Raw genomic sequence first — 17,789 nt, forward strand, 5'->3', positions numbered from 1 at the left:
CACAAGGCAAGCTTTCTATTTAGAAAACCAGAAAAGCATATTTGAGACTTTTCTCTAACTTCTAATTTTATACTTTGCCCAAAAGACTACAATTTTATTCTGAGACCAAAGCCAACAACAACAGGCAGAGGCAGGCATATGGTTTTGCATAAAGAAAAGACAAACTTTGTGTGGGTTGTCCAAAGTTGTGAATAAACATTGTTCAAGAAGTTGGACATGAAGGATTCATTCCTTCTTCCTCTTGCCACTAAAGTCTAAATGGAGGAATACTCATCTTTCAGTGTGTCTGAGGAAAAACCTGTTGAATGCACAATTCACAACAAAAGGGACTTCAACTGAATTCAATTATTCAATTTTTAGGCATTCTCTATATTAAAGGCGCACTTCACGATTCTAATGCCATACAGTTTTGATCAAATTCTGCAAATTGGTCCTTACGATCCTCTAGCTCTCCATTCAGTGTGTGCGCTAAAAACACAACTGTTCGTGCACAGTCCTGGTGCTGTACATGGGAAACAAACATGCTGACTCGCACCGAACACATTGCTTCAGAAACACAGAAGGAAGGGGTGTCATTTTATTGGCTGTTGAACTCAAATATCAACAACCTTTCACCAGAATCGGGGACTGCGTCTTTAATTCTAATATATATACAAAACCAAAAGCATAATGACTAAAACTCTCATTCATACCAGATGTGCCCATGGGAGTGTGCAAGTGAAGAAGATTACAATCTAAAGATATTTGCCACAGTAAAAGAAGTAAAAGTAAAATAAGTTAACTGACTGTTATTCTGACCTTGATAACTCTTTAGTACTTCAGATGAGAATGGCCTGGATAGTTTCTAGCATTTCACCTTTGTGGGCAGAAATTCCTCTGCAGTGAATGACGAATTGCCCTGTTATCTCAGCTATGTGCCAATTGGCCTTTCTCTACATCTCGTGACCTATCGGAGATGGCCCAAATGACAACAAAGAGCCTTAGAGAGGAATGATGGAATGGATCAATATCAAGATTAGCCTTCAACTCATATACTCTCCATCTATCTATTCCTCACACATACACACAGTCTCTCTCTCTCTCTCTCACACACACACACATATACCCACACACATGCATACAAGAAACTACAGCAGTCAACAGCAGTTACTTTCATAACTTCATCTAAAAAGCATTTGGCTGTTGCCTTGGGGGAAGATGAGATCATAGCTTGAGGGTCCTTTTTACATATTTGATGCATGGACTCAGTTAAAGCTCTCCATGTCGGATCAATTCCCACTGCTAATTTAACCCAAATTTGAAGCAACCCCTGTCCCATATCCACCCAGGAATTGAGTTACTCATTGACTCATTGCATTAAGAAACAGGCTATGAAAATGTAGCACTGCACATCCTTGGGGAAAAGCGTGCTTTTTGCTGTTATGCCCGGTAAAGATTCTGATTCGTCCTTGGCTCTACTTACTGTGGAACACCTGGTCACACTTGTGCGCCTTCTTGGGGTGGTGTGAGGGGTGGTGTCCGTGGGGCAGCCCCTCCGCTACCCCCTGCTGCCTCTTGCACCAGGGAGAGGGTGGGCCCCTTAAACCAGCCTGGCGAGGAGCCCCGTGAGGTCCGCGGTGAGAGAGTCCCACTCTTAGGAGCATGGCAAACAGGGCCACTGTCAGAAACGCAGGCGTCATGACAACAGTCCTGAGTGAGACTTGCCTAGGTGAAGATAAATACCTCTGGTCAGGATGAGCTGCCTCTAGCAACCATTTGAGGTGACTTCTAGTTTTCAGCAGTATCTCCAAATCATATTTCTGTCTGGTCTATTTCAAAGAATCAGGAATCAAATCACCAGGAAAGAATCCCAAAGACCATTTCCAAAGTCTTCAAAGCCAGGCCACAACACAGTTTACTCTAGTTGTAAAAGAAGTGGCAAAAAAACACCTCCGATGCATAATAACGTCTACCTTCCATTCAAATACAGTACATCAGCTTCAGCCCTTGGGAAAAAATGGGGCTGGAATGAAAATGAAATACATCAAAACGTGAAGGAGCAATCCCTCATGAGATGGACCTCCACGACACTCCATCTCTGCCTTCCTGCATTCTATCGCTCATAGGAGTGGCAAGGCTCAATCCACAGCAGTGATCGTGATGAGAACACTTCCAGGCGCTGCATCATGGCGCTCTAATGAGTGGAGTTCAATAACAGACACTATGGACAATGTGCTTGGCGTGGCTCACTCCCCTCTCCATCTCATAACCCCCACCTCCCTTCAGCCTTTCAATATTCAAAGGAGGTGATGGGGATGTTTCTTCTTTTTCTTGTGGTAGGCTCGGTACGGAGAGGGACAGAGAACCCCGCAAAAAAAGACGCCACGCTGCGCGCCCCTTTCACCATGGGCGGACCCCTCACAAAGCCAGAGCGGTTGTGCGGGCCCAGGGAACCGGTGTTTTCCCCGCCACCCCCTCACCACCCTACCCCCCATGACTAAGACTATTTAATGGCCCTCATTCATACTGCATCAGCTAACAAAACAAGAGGACATAAAACAAAAACAGCCTTGGTGAAGATACTCCCCACAGCGAAGCCAGGAACACCAGCTCTGCTTCAGAGAGGGGCAAAAAATAAATTTTCTTTCCCTTTACTTTGCAGAAAGTTCATCCTCTTGGGAATTCAGACTGTACCAAATTAGCGTAGCCTAGGGGAAGAAATATGTGCTTTTTGGAATGTCGAGATTTTTTTTTTAAGGGTGCACAGAGTTTGTGTGCTTGAATACTTGAATCACAAGAATCTAAATTGTACCATTTTGTTGCAGTACTTCACCTCAGCAGCTGGAAAAAACTTCCAGTTACATTTCTTTAATGGAAAGAAGAACTTTTTTATTTGCTAAGCCTCTTGCCTCCCTCCTTGCATTTTAATAAAATAATTAATCTGTCACTTTTTCATGGTGACGGAGTGCCTCAAGGTGTTGGGAGAAGATTACAACTCACTGAGAAACGAAAGGAGTCTGAATTTGAAAGCTTCCTTTCAAAAGTCAGGCCAATTTTCGGCACAGTGTCTTGGAGATATGGTCCACTGAGAAAACGGGGACAAACATTTGTCCTGAAACCATCTACCTGGTAACCACACAGAACCTGGTGAACAGTGTGTGAAACCACATTCCCCCGTGTGGTCTGGGTTATTTACACCGACTTCCCTCTCTGTAATAATATTTTGTCATGGCTGTAGCAGAGGATGAATAACACATATAAAACATGTCCTTTCGTGGGGAAATAGATTTCTTCCGTGTGACAGGTTTTTAGCCCTTTTTGACCTGAGGAACAAGAAGCTGAGTTTTGGGGGGGAGAAGAAACGAGCGCCGCGGCTGCTTCTTCGGGGCCAGTCCTCTCTTGCTCACGGGGAGATGACCAGACGTTCCCAGGAAGCCACAAATCAAATCGCACTGTCAGAGGCTGCTGCTCCAGCTGCAGAGAGCGAACACAAATCATTGTCTGATTGGTCGGTTGGCCCACGGCAGAGCACATTAAGCTGTTGATAGATGCAGCATAAGGGTGTCCTGTGGTTTCAACGCAGCATTTTGTCAGTATCAGTCCACAGGAGAAGTGTTGAGGCACTGCTTATATATCTCTGGCTCATTTGTCACGCAACGAGTCAAAGAGCTTGTTAGCTTCTTAGACAGAACTACAGGAATGTAGTGAGATCTTCACCTGAATCTGCAGTGCAGTCTGACATATACATGACAGCCCATGGTGCTCTATTGGCTCATACCTCACTAATATGGTCTCAGGTGACTCAGGTTGATTTTTTTGCACCTCAACTCATCGACTTCATATCACACTAAATCAAGCCAATGGAGAATCTACAACATACTGTAGGTGTTATGTGCTAAGTGGATTCCCCAGTATTTCACCACACTGTCCAACGCAGGTTAGCTAAGCAATGGGTACGGCTAATTAGCCACCACTCATCAGAATGTCTCAGTGGACACTGCTGGCAGCCTCCGGACCACTGTGTCACCAGGAAGGAATGTGTCTCATGACTGTCCTTCTGGGCACCAACCCAAGCGAAATACTGTAAACCGACACACGTAAACGCCGCAAACGGACCAAAAAACACATTAAAATCTGGACAAAGGGACATAAAAAATGGCCTCCCCTCAATCCCACAAGAAAGGAGCTGGTGGAGACAGAGAGCAAAGGGGTTTCATAAAAGAGGAGAGAAAAAAAAGGTTTGGGAAAATAACAAACATACAAACACTATAGAATGACAGCATTCTTTCCTCTGACCATGGTTCTGCTATTGAGGGCTTTCAAATGTCATAAAGGGAAGAAAAAAAAAACGTAACAGTGTCTCTTCTGAGAAAAAGAGAACCAGAGAAAGACAGTGACGGCAGGGCTAAACAAATCTGTTTCTGTTTTGCCATTCAGCGAGTGTCTTCATGCATGTCGTGGAGAACTCAGACAGGGGGAGTGTGAGAACAGTCCGAAAGAAAGACGGAGGGCAGAAGAAAGCAAGAGGGAGAGAGAGAATGATAGAGAGAGGGGGAGGGAGGGATGGAGGCAGGGAGAGGGGGAGAACAGAGAGATTCAGATTGCACAATAAAGCAGCAACATGCAGAACAGGGTCTGATAAACAGGCTGACACTTTTCCGCCCGCTTGCCCACAGTGAATCCCCTCTGGCTGGCCGGGTCTTTAGCAGAGCTTCACATTAGCATCTGTGTAGAGAGAGCATCTGAGGGGGCTACAGCAGCCAGAGACAGACTCCAGGGCTGGAGATGGGCAGTGTGAACTGTCCACAAGCCATGAAAAAAAAGTCTGGGCTACAGAGCAGCACAGGACTGTAAATCTGCCAATCTGTCATGTCATCCACTGTTACGCTGGTATCACAGTGTAACGCTTGGGAAAACATTTACAGCAGGCTTTCATGTGGACAGGAGGACTGAGAGAGAGAGAGAGTGAGTGGCAGAGAAAGAGAGAGAGAGAGAGAGAGAGAGAGAGAAAGCAAAAGATAGTTGTATAAAAATCACAGACATAATGGCTCAATATGGTGCATGTTATTACAGTGGCTGCACAAAGTGGTATCCAATCAGTGTGGTGGTGATGCATGAGTGCCCTGCGCAGGCAAAGGCATTGATGCTGACAGAGTTTTTAATACAATTACAGGAAACAAAAGTGTCAGAGTGACTCTCTCTCTGGGACTTTTAGCGGGCACCCCCACCCCCACACACACACTGAAACGCACACACACACACACACACACACACACACCTTTTCATCCCTCCGCTTGCATTGTCAGCATTCTACTCCCCCCGAATACTCCTACTTTATCCATTATGCATTGTCGCGAGAACAAGTCGCACATTGTGTTTTCATGCTTAATTGGCTTAATTGGTTTACTGGCTGGAGTGGTTTTAATGAATGAGAGAGTGGCTGAAAGTAACTGAGCCAAGTGAGGCCTTTGTCTTCTCCGACCGCGGGGCCTCCTGTTACAATGGGACCTGCAGCCAATCAGAGCGCTGGAAGCTGTCGGACAAGACCTTCACCAGCAGTGGAGCTCAGTCATTAGTGCGGTCCAACTGTGCCTGCGGTGAATGGCACAATGCAAGCATGCAGATCCGCAGCACCGCTGCCTTCACCAGCAGCATCGACTTCTAACTAACTCGTGTAGGGCCACTTTGGAACGAATTAAGAGAAGATAAATAGAGTCATTAAAGCATCTTAACTGTGCAGTGTGAGTGTGTTTTTTTTACATGCTTTAGGGGGAAATGTTATTTAGATGGTTGAGATGCTCTGGTCAAGCCTTAACCCAGAGAGCTTTCAGTAACTTAGTTTGTGTAAGTTTGTACGTAACAAACTAAGTAACGTTAACTAAGTTAACTGGCAGCCTTGGACAGCGCTATATAATAGATATAGTGTGGCGGCTGCTCTTGATCTTAGCTGTCTATATCCTCTAATTGTCATGCAGAATGTAATTGTCCTTTGACCCTTTAACAATAACACTCCATTTCCTGCCAGCGATGCGCGCTGAAGGGAGTGGAGCTGGAAAAAGATGGCCGCTGCAGTGGGCCCACGAGAGGGAAGAAGGGACCGAGTGAGGAAGGGAGGGAGGGAGGGAGAAAGGGATTGGGGTGTCATTAGAGATGCAAAGCCCCTTGCATGGTCAGATAGAGCTGTCAGCACACAGAGCAACCCTGACAGGGCCCCATTTACAACGGAAGGGAAAGGAATGTTTCTATAGCGACAGCACCTCACCACACCACACCACCCTGGCCCGCCCTGATGCCTTCAGAGCCGGGTGCCTGTGGTCGACTGGAGGGGGGTGGTGGGGGTGGTGAATGGGGGCAATGAGGGCACTTCTTCTGGGTGTCTAAGCCGCCAGTGGTGACAATGTGCAGAGGCTGCCTCAATATTATGCCTTCATTGTCCATCACTTCAAAGGAGGTATCGCACAAGCAGGGAATATTATGCCTGCATTGTCCATCACTTCAATAGAGGTATCGCACAAGCGCTTGGACAACATGAAAGTAGGATATTCAGGAGAAAAAGCTGAGATCAGTTTTTTTAAGCAGCAGGAGAAAAATAATTGTGTCAGTTTCACCTGGAGGATGAATTTGATCGTGGTGACAACACTTCTGAGAATGTCCACTAGAGGGACAAGCCCTCCCCCTCAGATACTGGGACTTAGATTCTCATCAATGGCGGCTGGCCAACCACTCTCTCTCTCTTGCCTAGTCTCTATCTCTCTTTCTCTTTTTCTCTTCCTCTCTTTCTCTCTCAGTTTCTTTCTCTCTCTCTCCTCCCTTCATTTTGTAGGTCTGGCAGATATGAGGGAACAACCATTATTAGGGGAAAATACTTTCACAAAAGATTTGCGCTCACTGTGCCATGAAAAAGAGAAAAATCTATCACCATAAAAGATGATCCAAAACTCATCTCAGACGCTGGTTTCTTGTTGAGGAGCAAATGAGATAATGCCGTATACACCATTGAACTGATTTAAAGCAGATTTACAGCAGCATGGACAGGCTGACTGACCACAGGCTTTTAAATTTATGTAGCTCCGTAACCCAGACATTTTCCTCTCCTCTCTGAGCCCATGGCTATATTCTAGCAGACAGGCTGGGCTCTGGGGAGAGCAGAGACCACATCACAGCCACTGAGGGGCACAGCACAGCAGGAAAAGGGCTGCAGACAAACCTCTGTATCCCCTGTCTCTGTCTCTCTCTCTCTCTCTCTCTCTCTCTCTCTCTCACACACACACTCTCTCTCTCTTTCTCTCTCTCTCACACACACACTCTCTATCTCCTGTTTCTCTCTCCCTCTCTCTCTCTCACACACACCCTCTATCTCCTGTCTGTCTGTCTGTCTGTCTCTCTCTCTCTCTCACACACAAACACACACTCTCTCTATCTTGTGTCTCTCTCTCTCTCACACACAAAAACTCTCTCTCTCACACACACACACACTCTCTCTCTCTCTCTCTCTGTCTCACTCTCTCACTCTCCCAAACATATTATCTCTATTACTTTTATTCTCTTCCATTCTCTCCTACATTTTCCATCTATTTTTTTCACACACACAGAAGTATTCCTCTCTCTTCTCACCCCAGGCACACAAGCCCCCCCCCCCCCTGTCCCCCTCCTCCTTCCCTGGCGCGATCAGCTGCCAAAACAAACTGGCTCAGTGATGAACCCCATAAAGATGATCGATGGGATATCTGGTGCTGCTGACCCCACAGCGCGCGCCAAAGCCCGGGGAGCAGGTGCTGGGCAGATTGATGACCCCCGTCACAGGATCGCGCCCGTCTCACGCAGAGATCTCCAGCTCGGCACGCAGCAGCACACGAAAGCCCCAAAACTGAGCAAATAGCGCCTCAGTGCTCACTAACACACACACACACACACACACACACACACACACACACACACACACACACACACACACACACACACATCCATTTAAATACATGCATACAAACACTCTCACACACACATGCATAGCACAGATAGAGACAGTCACACATACACTCAACCTCACCAACACCCCACCCACACACACACACACTCACATATCCGGTGCACAGCAGGCATGTGAGAAACACAGCATTGATCCCAGCTGTGGGAGAGTATGTGACCACATCATCCTGCCTAAAGCCAGGCCCCAGTGTGTGGAATGTGTCCTACTTCACCGAGATACATAAGTCACAGGATTCTTCACCAGCTTTGTTCATCCTGTCACGTACAGTATAGCTTGCGGGAGGCTATTGCATGCTGATCATGACGTTCATATGGAAGAGACATTACGTCGGTCACAGTGTGGGATTAGTGGATGGGCCTAGATACGCATACCCCTCTTGGATTTACATCTGTTTTGACTGCAGTCTAGACTCCACTGCTTTTGATTTCCCATTCAATCCTCTTGGTGCAACTTCAAACAGGCGTTGTAATTTCTTGAATTATCTCACTGGATTCTTTCTTGGAGTATCTTACTGCCAACTGCCAGAAATTAGGATCTTAGACTGTTTTCACGTTTGGTCAGTTTTGCTGGTCTGAACTTCAGTGGAATTATCCCCCCCCCCCCTCCCTCCCCCAGCCCCCGCTGGTTCGCATTATATTATTTGGTTGTGCCATGGTCCGTTTATGTCATCAACATGTAAACAACATGCAGCTCTTATTTACCAATGTTGCCAGGCAACAACACAAAGTAAGGAACGAACAATGGAAAACCGCACTCTGTTTTTCTTCATCTTTTTTTGTTAATTTGGTCAGTTTCGCTCTGCTTTAAACGATGCGAGCTGCTGGTATAAGGAGGTATTTGCGGAGACAGGTGGCAATGTGAGATGAGTTTGCAGAATTACTTGCAGAGCACATGCATACCCGCAAGCATGAAGGTTACAGTAGTCACTGTTTTGATGATTGTTAGCGTTTTAGAAATTTACATGTAAATAGATCATTTCACATTTAACTGATTTATTTTTTTGTGTGGAGAATTTAAATCCATCGGCGGTTATAAATAGCATTTACTTTCCTAAGTAGCATTTTAGATCGAATAGCTTACACAGCAAATATGAACCGCACTGGAGTTCAGGTGAATGGTCCTCCTGCCCCAGGTTTCAGGAGGACTTGGGCACAGTCCACTGGCTCACATTCAAGTTTGGAAAAACAGCTTTCACATCAACAGAACGAAATGATCTATTGGCTGAAGCGGACTCTGGTCCACACCAGAAGCTCTGGTGTGAAAGCACCCTTAGTAACAGAATCTAACAGAAACACCCTCTCATATTTCATAAATGATGATTCACTTTAAACTCGAGTGTGCAGTGCTATGTCATGAAAGAGGATGACAACAGGTTAAGAATGTTCTAAAGAACAATCTGATTTATGTAAGCGCTTTAGACTGCAAACTGGCTGGAAATTTCACAATGGAATCATTCTTCAGTTGTCAAGTCAGCCTCAGTCAGACCCAGTGGTCATTATTGACAATGTCAACTGACAAATTATTTTCTGCTTCTATAAAACGTCAAACATGTTAGTGGCTTCAGGAGCATATTGTTTATCTCAACTATAGCTCCATATGCTTCAAACAGCATTATTCGCCTGTGCATTATAATCAACACATAAACTGTCACTACACAACCAAGTCTGCTTCTGACAGCTTTTTCATTTGTAACATGACAAATGAGGGATATCATCAGGCAAACTGTCTCCACACAAACAAACACACACACACCCACACACACACAGACACACACACACACACACACACACACACACACACACACACACACACCTAAACATGCATTCACGTCCGCACGCACACATTCACACAGAAATCGATTTAACTCCATTGTCAGTGTGCTTACTGTCTCCATTGTTAATGTTCCCTTTGAGATAAATAAATAAGAACTCTCTTTTTAGATAGATTGCAAGCTGAATCAGGAATGGATAACCGTCAACCAGTTAATTTTTTAATAAGGCACAGTAGTCGGGGTTCACAACCAGGTATGATATTAAAATGAATTTCTTATTTTTCAAACTCATCCCAGGTTAAAATGGCAGGTTGTGTGGTAGCAACTCTTGGTATTATTCAGTTAATTTCAAAGAGTACCACTTGATGACCACCATGTATACACAACACATTATTGGCATTAAAAATGGAAAGAAATGCAAGCATAAGGACTCTATTCAATTCTCTATTCTATTACTGAGATATCAGCTTGTCTTTGTGTCTGACAAGACTAACTGCCTGCAGTTAAAATGAATAGACAGGACGCTAACGCCAAGTCCATTACTGATTAAAGTCACTTCGAACAGAAAGGCATAAAATAAAACAAAGAGGCTATGTGCCCCCATGTGAGGATAACTCTAGTTAATGTTACACGCCTTTCTCTTTGCATTTAAAAAAAAACCTGCGACTGCTTGACAGTCATGACGGCACCATATGGACATTCGAGGCAAGTACAAAAGAGAGGCGTTCGAATCCCCCCCACCCTCCCCCACTCCACAGATGGGGAAGAGGGGAAGGCCATTTACGATTCATGCAGAAAAAAAAGGGCAGTAATTGCACCAGCGTTTCCGTCCTTAGAAACATGAAGTCTATTTGGCAGTGACTGGGTGGAATGAATGCTAATGCCGGCATTGGTCCTTCTCAAGCTTACACAACCCTCGCTAATGCTAATCATAACAGAGATGAGGAATTTGATTCAGTTCCCTCTGTGGCTCGACACACACAAGCATGGGGCTGAATAATGGATCCCCTTCCTTTAGCTGCAATTGTACTACCTCACATCTCTCTGTCAATCTGGCCACCGATCGAGTCCCTCTTGAGAGTATTAGCCTGACCTGCTCCTGAGAGGTACGGCTAATCAACCTATTTCCTGGGATAGCAGAGAGAGTTAAGGTCCGGGCTGAAGAAGAAAAGGGGATTGGATAGGGGCTGAGGAAATAAAAAGGTCTCTTCATCGTACACCGGGGGAAGCTCTAGAGGGAGCCTGGCAGAGGAGAGCGGTCTAGAGTTGAAGGTAATTATATCTCGAGTGAGCTCACCCCCCCTCCAGGCGTCGTCAGGCCTGCCGTCGCCACTGTCAGTCTCAGGGGGAGAGACAAAACGAGAGCGGGGTTTTTTTTGTTCCACTTTCCCCTTTCACCAATTTACTGCGGGCGACACAGAGCTGAAAGGACCGTGAAGACACACCTTAATGGCCACTCGCAGTGAGCGTCAGTGAACGAGATGAGAGAGAGGGGAGCGATCTTCGCGTGTCAATCTTTACACGATGGGGCCAGGCTGTAGTGGTAATGAATGTGACGCCAGAGGGATGAGGCCGGCCTCAGAGGTTAGGATTCAAGGCCACGGCCAGCGGCTCATTATGAGGCACGGAGGAGCTGGTGGTGGAGGTGGCTACGCAGGGGAGAGCACACAGCTCTGTCTACTGCTGTCACCCCGGAGCAGCCAGCCGCAGCCAGCTCCACCTCCACATCAATACCGGGGGACACAGGTCTCCGTCCCTGAGAGGCGTGAATACCACTGCTTCACCTCATTGAAAGACAAATAACACAGACTAACAGTATTATACACTGACCATTTCCCCAAGAGATGGGGAAGAGATGTTAGTAAAAGAGATGCCTCTCGAAGAGATTTTGACATCAAAAGAAAAAAAGAAAAATACAGGTATCCTAGAAATTTCACCCTATACAATATACCTTTTGCAATTTCCCACTCCGAGGCAGTTCATCAGTTCATCACGTTCATGCTCATCAGTACTCTATCTGTCCATGTGCAATCTATCCGTGCAGTGAATGGCGGTCTGACGTTCAGGGGCGCGCTCACAATGAGATATGTGGCAGTTGTCTAAGTGGAGATGGTGGCGGAAAAAAAAGCAGTGACCTTCAAATTTCTCACTTTCTCCATCTCTCTGACTCTATTGCCACGTAGGGACAAAGTGAGCGAGCGCAGTCAGCCCTCGGCCTGCAGCCTTCACCACCTCTGACAGATATGCTGTGAGCTGTCGACAGCGTGGAGAGGAGAAGAGCACCACTTATGCAGCGAAAGAAGACTCGCTCGTCCTTTCATCTTGCAGCATTAGCTCCGGAAGTCTGTCAGCTCTCACCTCCCTGCGTGTCTGTGAAGTGGAGTCTAATCAATAGGAAGTGGTTTGCAATCTCACATGAGTTTCTATGGAGCTTTAATTGCCAGCCCAGCACAGGAGAAATTGTTTCCTTTAAAGAATTAACATAGGGGTAGTGAAGATTAGAGTATTTCACAGGTTTGCGATTTATGCTTTGTAAAAGTAGGGTTACTAGTAATGTATGCATCATTTCTTTTCTACAGGTTTTAGTTTGATGAGGACTTCTTAAAGACATTACAAAGTGCTTACATAAAATTTTAATCAAGGCCTCAAGTCATAAAAGAGCAGCTCTATGCCAAGAACATAATAATGCGATCCCCATGCGATTAATGCATGCCTCCCAGCCCTCATCAACACAAATATCCATGCTGTCCTTGGCAGAGACCTGACCTTAAACCCGATACCCCTCATCTGCCAACAGCCCTTCCAGTGGTACTCCGAGTTAGGGTAGAGACGCAACCTTTTCTCAGGGGGAAATTTGAGTTACCACTGGAAGTGACTTGTCGCCTTTCAAGCCATGAGCAGAATGTCACACCTCCATCACCGTTCCATCACTCTGCTTCTCTACAAGGTGGAAGGCGCCTCTCCATTGCTGTATTGACCTGCTTCCTCTGAGAAAGTCGCCAGATGGAGCAGACGACTCGAATAATAATGAAGGTGAATCCAAATTGGAATTGGTCTGGACACTTGGAAGGTGAACTCAATTTTCACTTTGGCGAAGAAAGGAATAATATAGTGGGAGGGGGAAAAAAAAAAATTGGCAACTGTCTGGCTAATCCTGCTGTTTCACCTCATCTAAGTGAATCCAATCTGTGGAAATGGAGTCGCTGGCTGCGGCTCATTCGCTTTACTGTTGGCGGCAGACTGGAGTATTAGGACACATTAGCCTCATTTCCAATTCAGTGACTAAGGGAGATCGATTCCTCTCATCCTCCGGCACAGATGGGATTAGAATGCTGGATTAAAGGGCATTCTCTCCTGGAGCCATCCCTGAAGCACACTAATGAGAGAGCGCTCACACAGGTCTCTCTCTCTCTCTCTCTCTCTCTCTCTCGCTCTCTCTCTCTCTCCTTCACCTGATGCACGAATGTAGAGGCCAAAGCGTGATTGATGTGATTTTGTGGGCTAAACTCTTTAGATGGATCTCCCTGAGCCTGCCAAAAAAACAAGATTCTAACTCTTAAGTCCACGCCTACCTGTAATCATGTCCTACTTAGAGCTTTTTTCCTCCCATTTTGTACCCCTGGGGAGACTGCCGGGTGCCACTTCAAAATACAGGTTTTTTTTTAAATCGTAACATCCCTCTTAGAAGAGCTCTGGATAGAATTCTGTGTTAATACTTTGTGGAAAGAAGACAGGAAGCTGTTTTGCACATTCGACCCATAGGTTTTAAAAAGAGCCATTCTGCCCACAGCAGGTTCCCCCTTATAAATCCTAAAGGGGTGTCTAGTCACCCCAGGGGTGAGGCAGTGAAATGGCCTCTGTCTCTGAGCACCCATCTGGACATCCTGCCTCCCTCAGATGGAGCCACAAAAGCCTATGAGGTTCTGAGGTTCATTAAATCTTTGAGTGAGGGCAAAGGGAGAGCAGTTCCTGCTGAGCACGCCATTTTTACCACTAAACAGCAAGAGCCCAGAGACGTAAACAAATAAAACCTTTCAACAACAGCCCCTAGCTGACCTGTAAACCTAGGTCAAGCTTAGCCCACACTGTGAGTAGCTTCATGAGAAAGAAGTGCACAGCTTTACATTTGACCATACACTTTGTTGTAGATTCACAGAGTGCCATTTGGAGATTCTATTTGTTTTAACTTTTCAACCAAGGATGGTATACTGTTTCGATGCATTATTGAAATTTTCAACATCGAAAGAAACTGAAAAGATCTAGCAATTCTTTCTGCAACCATAGGATGTCTAGTTTCGATCCAATCCAAAAACATTACAACCAGTGAAAAAACGTTGATCAACATGTCTAGTAATTAAATGGACTTCCAACAGGTAATAGTGACCAGATACTGTAGCTGTATCAGTAATGTAAGAGAGATACACAGAGAGAAAGACAGAAAGGCAGACACCGAGAGAAAGACAGAAAGGCAGAGACAGAGAGAGAGCTTAGGCCTCTATTTGAGTGGAAAATGGAAAAAAGAGCAGTACAGCAAAGCCCAGAGCACTGGGACCACAGCCTGAGAGTGAATCAGAAAGGAAGAGCAGTGGTACCTGTGTAGCCCAGCGAGTTGTCATCTTCATGCTCCGCAGCGGGGGCCACCGTGGCCCCTTCACTGGCCCCGTCCTGAGCGCCCGGGTCTGTTGGAAATAACATCACAGAACCTGAGTCCCCGAGCGCACCGTCGGCAGCAGCTACGACCACCGCCACAGTCACAGCCACCCCTGCCACCCGACAGACGCAGCAGCACAGCGCGCACACGACAGCCAGGCTGCTGGGCCAACTGCCGCTCAGTGTTCCCATAAATCCCATCCTGGAGCTCAAACCCAAAGCCCTGCGGAAGGCTGCTGATCTCTACCCCCGAAAACACACACCAGAGCACTGGAGGCAAGGCAGAATGCTGGATGATCCCCAGCGAGTCGAAGAGGAAATTATATAGACCACAGAACAGGATGAAGGCCAAATCCTGATGGGGTCCCATGGATGGCTGCACTGGTATTAAGTGAAGCAAGTCTTCTCCTCCCCGCACTCCAGGTCAGTGTGGTTTCCCTGTGAGTCTCCTTGATGTGAAAGCAGGGCCATGGACACCGGTGTGAGTCTGGATGATATGGAGAGGAAGCCTTTCTCTGTCCTCCCCGCTGGGTTCCTCTCCATAAGGGGCACTAAGAGATCCCCCTCAGTACTGATGATGGCGCTCCACCCCACAGACCCAAACGCACACTGACACCTAGACTTGATTTGTTGTTAAACAGACCTCTTGACCGCAATCAGTCCCCCCCCCCGATCGACAGTGTCACTCTCTCCGTCTCTCTCTCTCTCCACCCGTCAAAGTGACAGGATGGGGAGCCGGGTTGGGAGGAACATTTGGAGGAAGAAAAAGGAGGGAGAGAGAGGGAGGCCTGCAGGGAGGACAGGGAGAGGGGCGAGGGGGGAGGAGTGCATTGTGGGGTGGGTTGGGGGGGGGGGGGGGTGACAGAGGGGCTAACTGTGCCCTCTTGATGCCTGGGCGTGGGATAAATCAAGCTGGGCCATGCCCACTTCTATTGAGGGGCGATGACAGGGGGTTAATTTGGTACGGGGGGGTTGGTAAGGGGGCTAATGAAAGGCCGTCTAAACTGTCCAGATGACTGCAAGGCCGTCTGTCAGAAGTGTCTGTTTCCTGAATGAGAAGTGGCATCATTGGGTCTAAATGACAGACGGGGGGGTGGGGTGGGGGCAACAGAATAGTTCATTTGAGAGTACTTAGGATCACTGAAGTGTGCAGAGAGTAGACCTCCTTGATTTGTTCCCCCCTCCAAGCTCTGGTTCAATAAACGCCAGTCGGCAACGAGATAGATGCCACTTAATTTATCAAGAAATGCACGACACCTTCTAGGTCGGCGAGCAATTTTGGTGCCGAAAATGTGGCAGAGGGGATTTGGGGAGAGCGGATTGGATTTGAGAGGATTGAGCGTGCTCCTGCAGTGATGTCATTAGTGCAAGGCTGTGACAGTTCAAAGGCCCCATGCTGGGGCAATCCCATTACCTGGCAATGAGTCTGATCTCCCCGTGTTTACACAAACAAGTCACTTTCACAACACTGCAGCAAAGGACCAACACACACATGCAGAAACACAACCATACACTCATAAATATCCAGCAGTAAACGGCATGATAAGTACATTACACTTCCCTTAAGTTACATAACACCATACTGAGCCCTTAAAAGGTAAATATACCTTTGAAGAGCTTTAGAAGATGTCATCCAACTTAAAGGTTTAAGGGTTAAGATTGCTTTACATATAAAAAGCACAGTATAGAAACCTGTCTGTCTGTAAATTTGCTGACACCGGTTAAGGAACATCCAGGGTACACACGGAACGTGGTTGACCTCCAGACAACACAGGGAAAGAGCCATAAATATGCTGTATGTAATCTGAGGTGAAACGCCATTACCGCTGTATTAGCATTTAAACACAGGAGCATTAAATGTTCTCATTAAACTGCTGATTGCTTAATGTAGTTCACGGTTCAGCTCATCATGTTCCTTTGTCAAATGCCATTTGAAAGGGTTGTGAAAGCCTTGTGATTGCAAAAAGAAGACTGATAGGAATGCACAGGGTTAGCTAAGATGCTAAGGAACTGCATGGACTTTCTCTGTTTACCACTAAACAAAAGCTATGATACTAATGGTAGCGAGTTACTCTCCAAAAACGTGCTGGCATGGCCATACTGAAGCAAAATGTACACTGTCAAAAAATGAACTATGGGTAAAGCATATCTTCCTCAAGAAATGAAGAAGATTTACTTAATACAAATAGTTTCCCACATTACATATAACTTTATAAACTATATAAAAATAATGTAATTGAAGTCAGTTCCTTCCAGAATCAACACCTTTGCTCAGTTTCAAGGACACATTTCTCCCAGTTTAGACAACCTGATCATCAGGTACCCAGAATGCACTGTGATAAGATAGTTTTTACAAAATGACATTTTATGAAAGTTGATGTTGTGACAAACTTCTTGTGTATGTTTGACCTCCTTATTATTATTATTATTTAAATTGTTCTGGTTTCCATGGCACTCAGATTTGAGTGTTCTATAAGCAATGATACCTGCAACTGTGATGGTGAAGTGTGTTTTATATGTTACATATGTATATCTATGATGTGTGTGCATACGAAGGAACTTAACTAGTGAGAGGGGACTGCTCATAGATCCTAGGTCATAGGTCAAGGGTCCTGGCCTTGCTCCAGGTTAGCATTTGATAATCCGGCTGACAGATCTCAGACTGATATACTGTACCTGAATTGATTATAGCACATCCAGGACATTGGCTGTTCCATTCATATGACCCATACAAAATGGTTAATTTGATCTAACTTCATTCCTAGCTATACCATGTTCCGTCTCTAGCCTCCCCCATTCACCTCCCAGCAGCTTTTGCACTTAGATGATTTTGCTACCACCGAATACAAATTAAAATTGTGTTGGTAATACTTGGAAAATCAAGGCAACAGTTTGCATTAATCTTTTTTATTTGGCAAAACTAAAAAATATTATTGAATTTACCAAATGAAAAGGATAGAACAACAAGACAGATAGAACACAATAATAGAGTTACTTCACTGTACATAAATTGCCATTACTTGGTTAACCTAGCTCATGCTCATTCAGTAATAATCTGTTAAAGTTACTGATTTTAAGTGCCTCGTTTTTTTACAATGTAGTTTTTCATCTAGTTATTTTATTTTTTAAATGTATCACAATACACAAAGATATTCATTACCATGTCCACCTACCCTGCCCTATCGTTTCACTTATCCTTTTCAGTCACAACATATCCCTTGATCTTTGTGTCTTTCTCTATGGTTAGACCGTGGCCACCAGCCCTGTATTTGGCGAGGATCTGTATCTCTGGCTCTGGCTTGTGTCTCTCAGCAAACTCATATGCTCTGTCCAGGGTTCTGTTCACTCTAATTATTGTTGTGTTTTAGGTTTGTTCTTCCAGTGATCCAAGAAGGATTTCTT

At 45.6% G+C, this 17,789-nt stretch overlaps 1 protein-coding gene across 3 annotated transcripts in view; it reads right to left on the reverse strand.

The window, feature by feature from the left end:
- robo1 (roundabout, axon guidance receptor, homolog 1 (Drosophila)) overlaps window positions 1–17,789 on the reverse strand; it is a 264,703-nt gene that overhangs the window by 157,605 nt on the left and 89,309 nt on the right. For 2 of the 3 annotated variants that reach the window (XM_042708700.1, XM_042708699.1), the window contains one exon: window positions 14,330–14,416. The exons of the other annotated variant lie outside the window; for it this stretch is intronic. In XM_042708700.1, coding sequence (XP_042564634.1) covers window positions 14,330–14,416 — 87 coding nt within the window. The remainder of the gene's footprint in view (window positions 1–14,329; window positions 14,417–17,789) is intronic. 3 annotated transcript variants of the gene reach the window in all.

Source organism: Clupea harengus, chromosome 9, assembly GCF_900700415.2.
Source record: "Clupea harengus chromosome 9, Ch_v2.0.2, whole genome shotgun sequence".
NCBI classification, from domain to species: Eukaryota; Metazoa; Chordata; class Actinopteri; order Clupeiformes; family Clupeidae; genus Clupea; species Clupea harengus.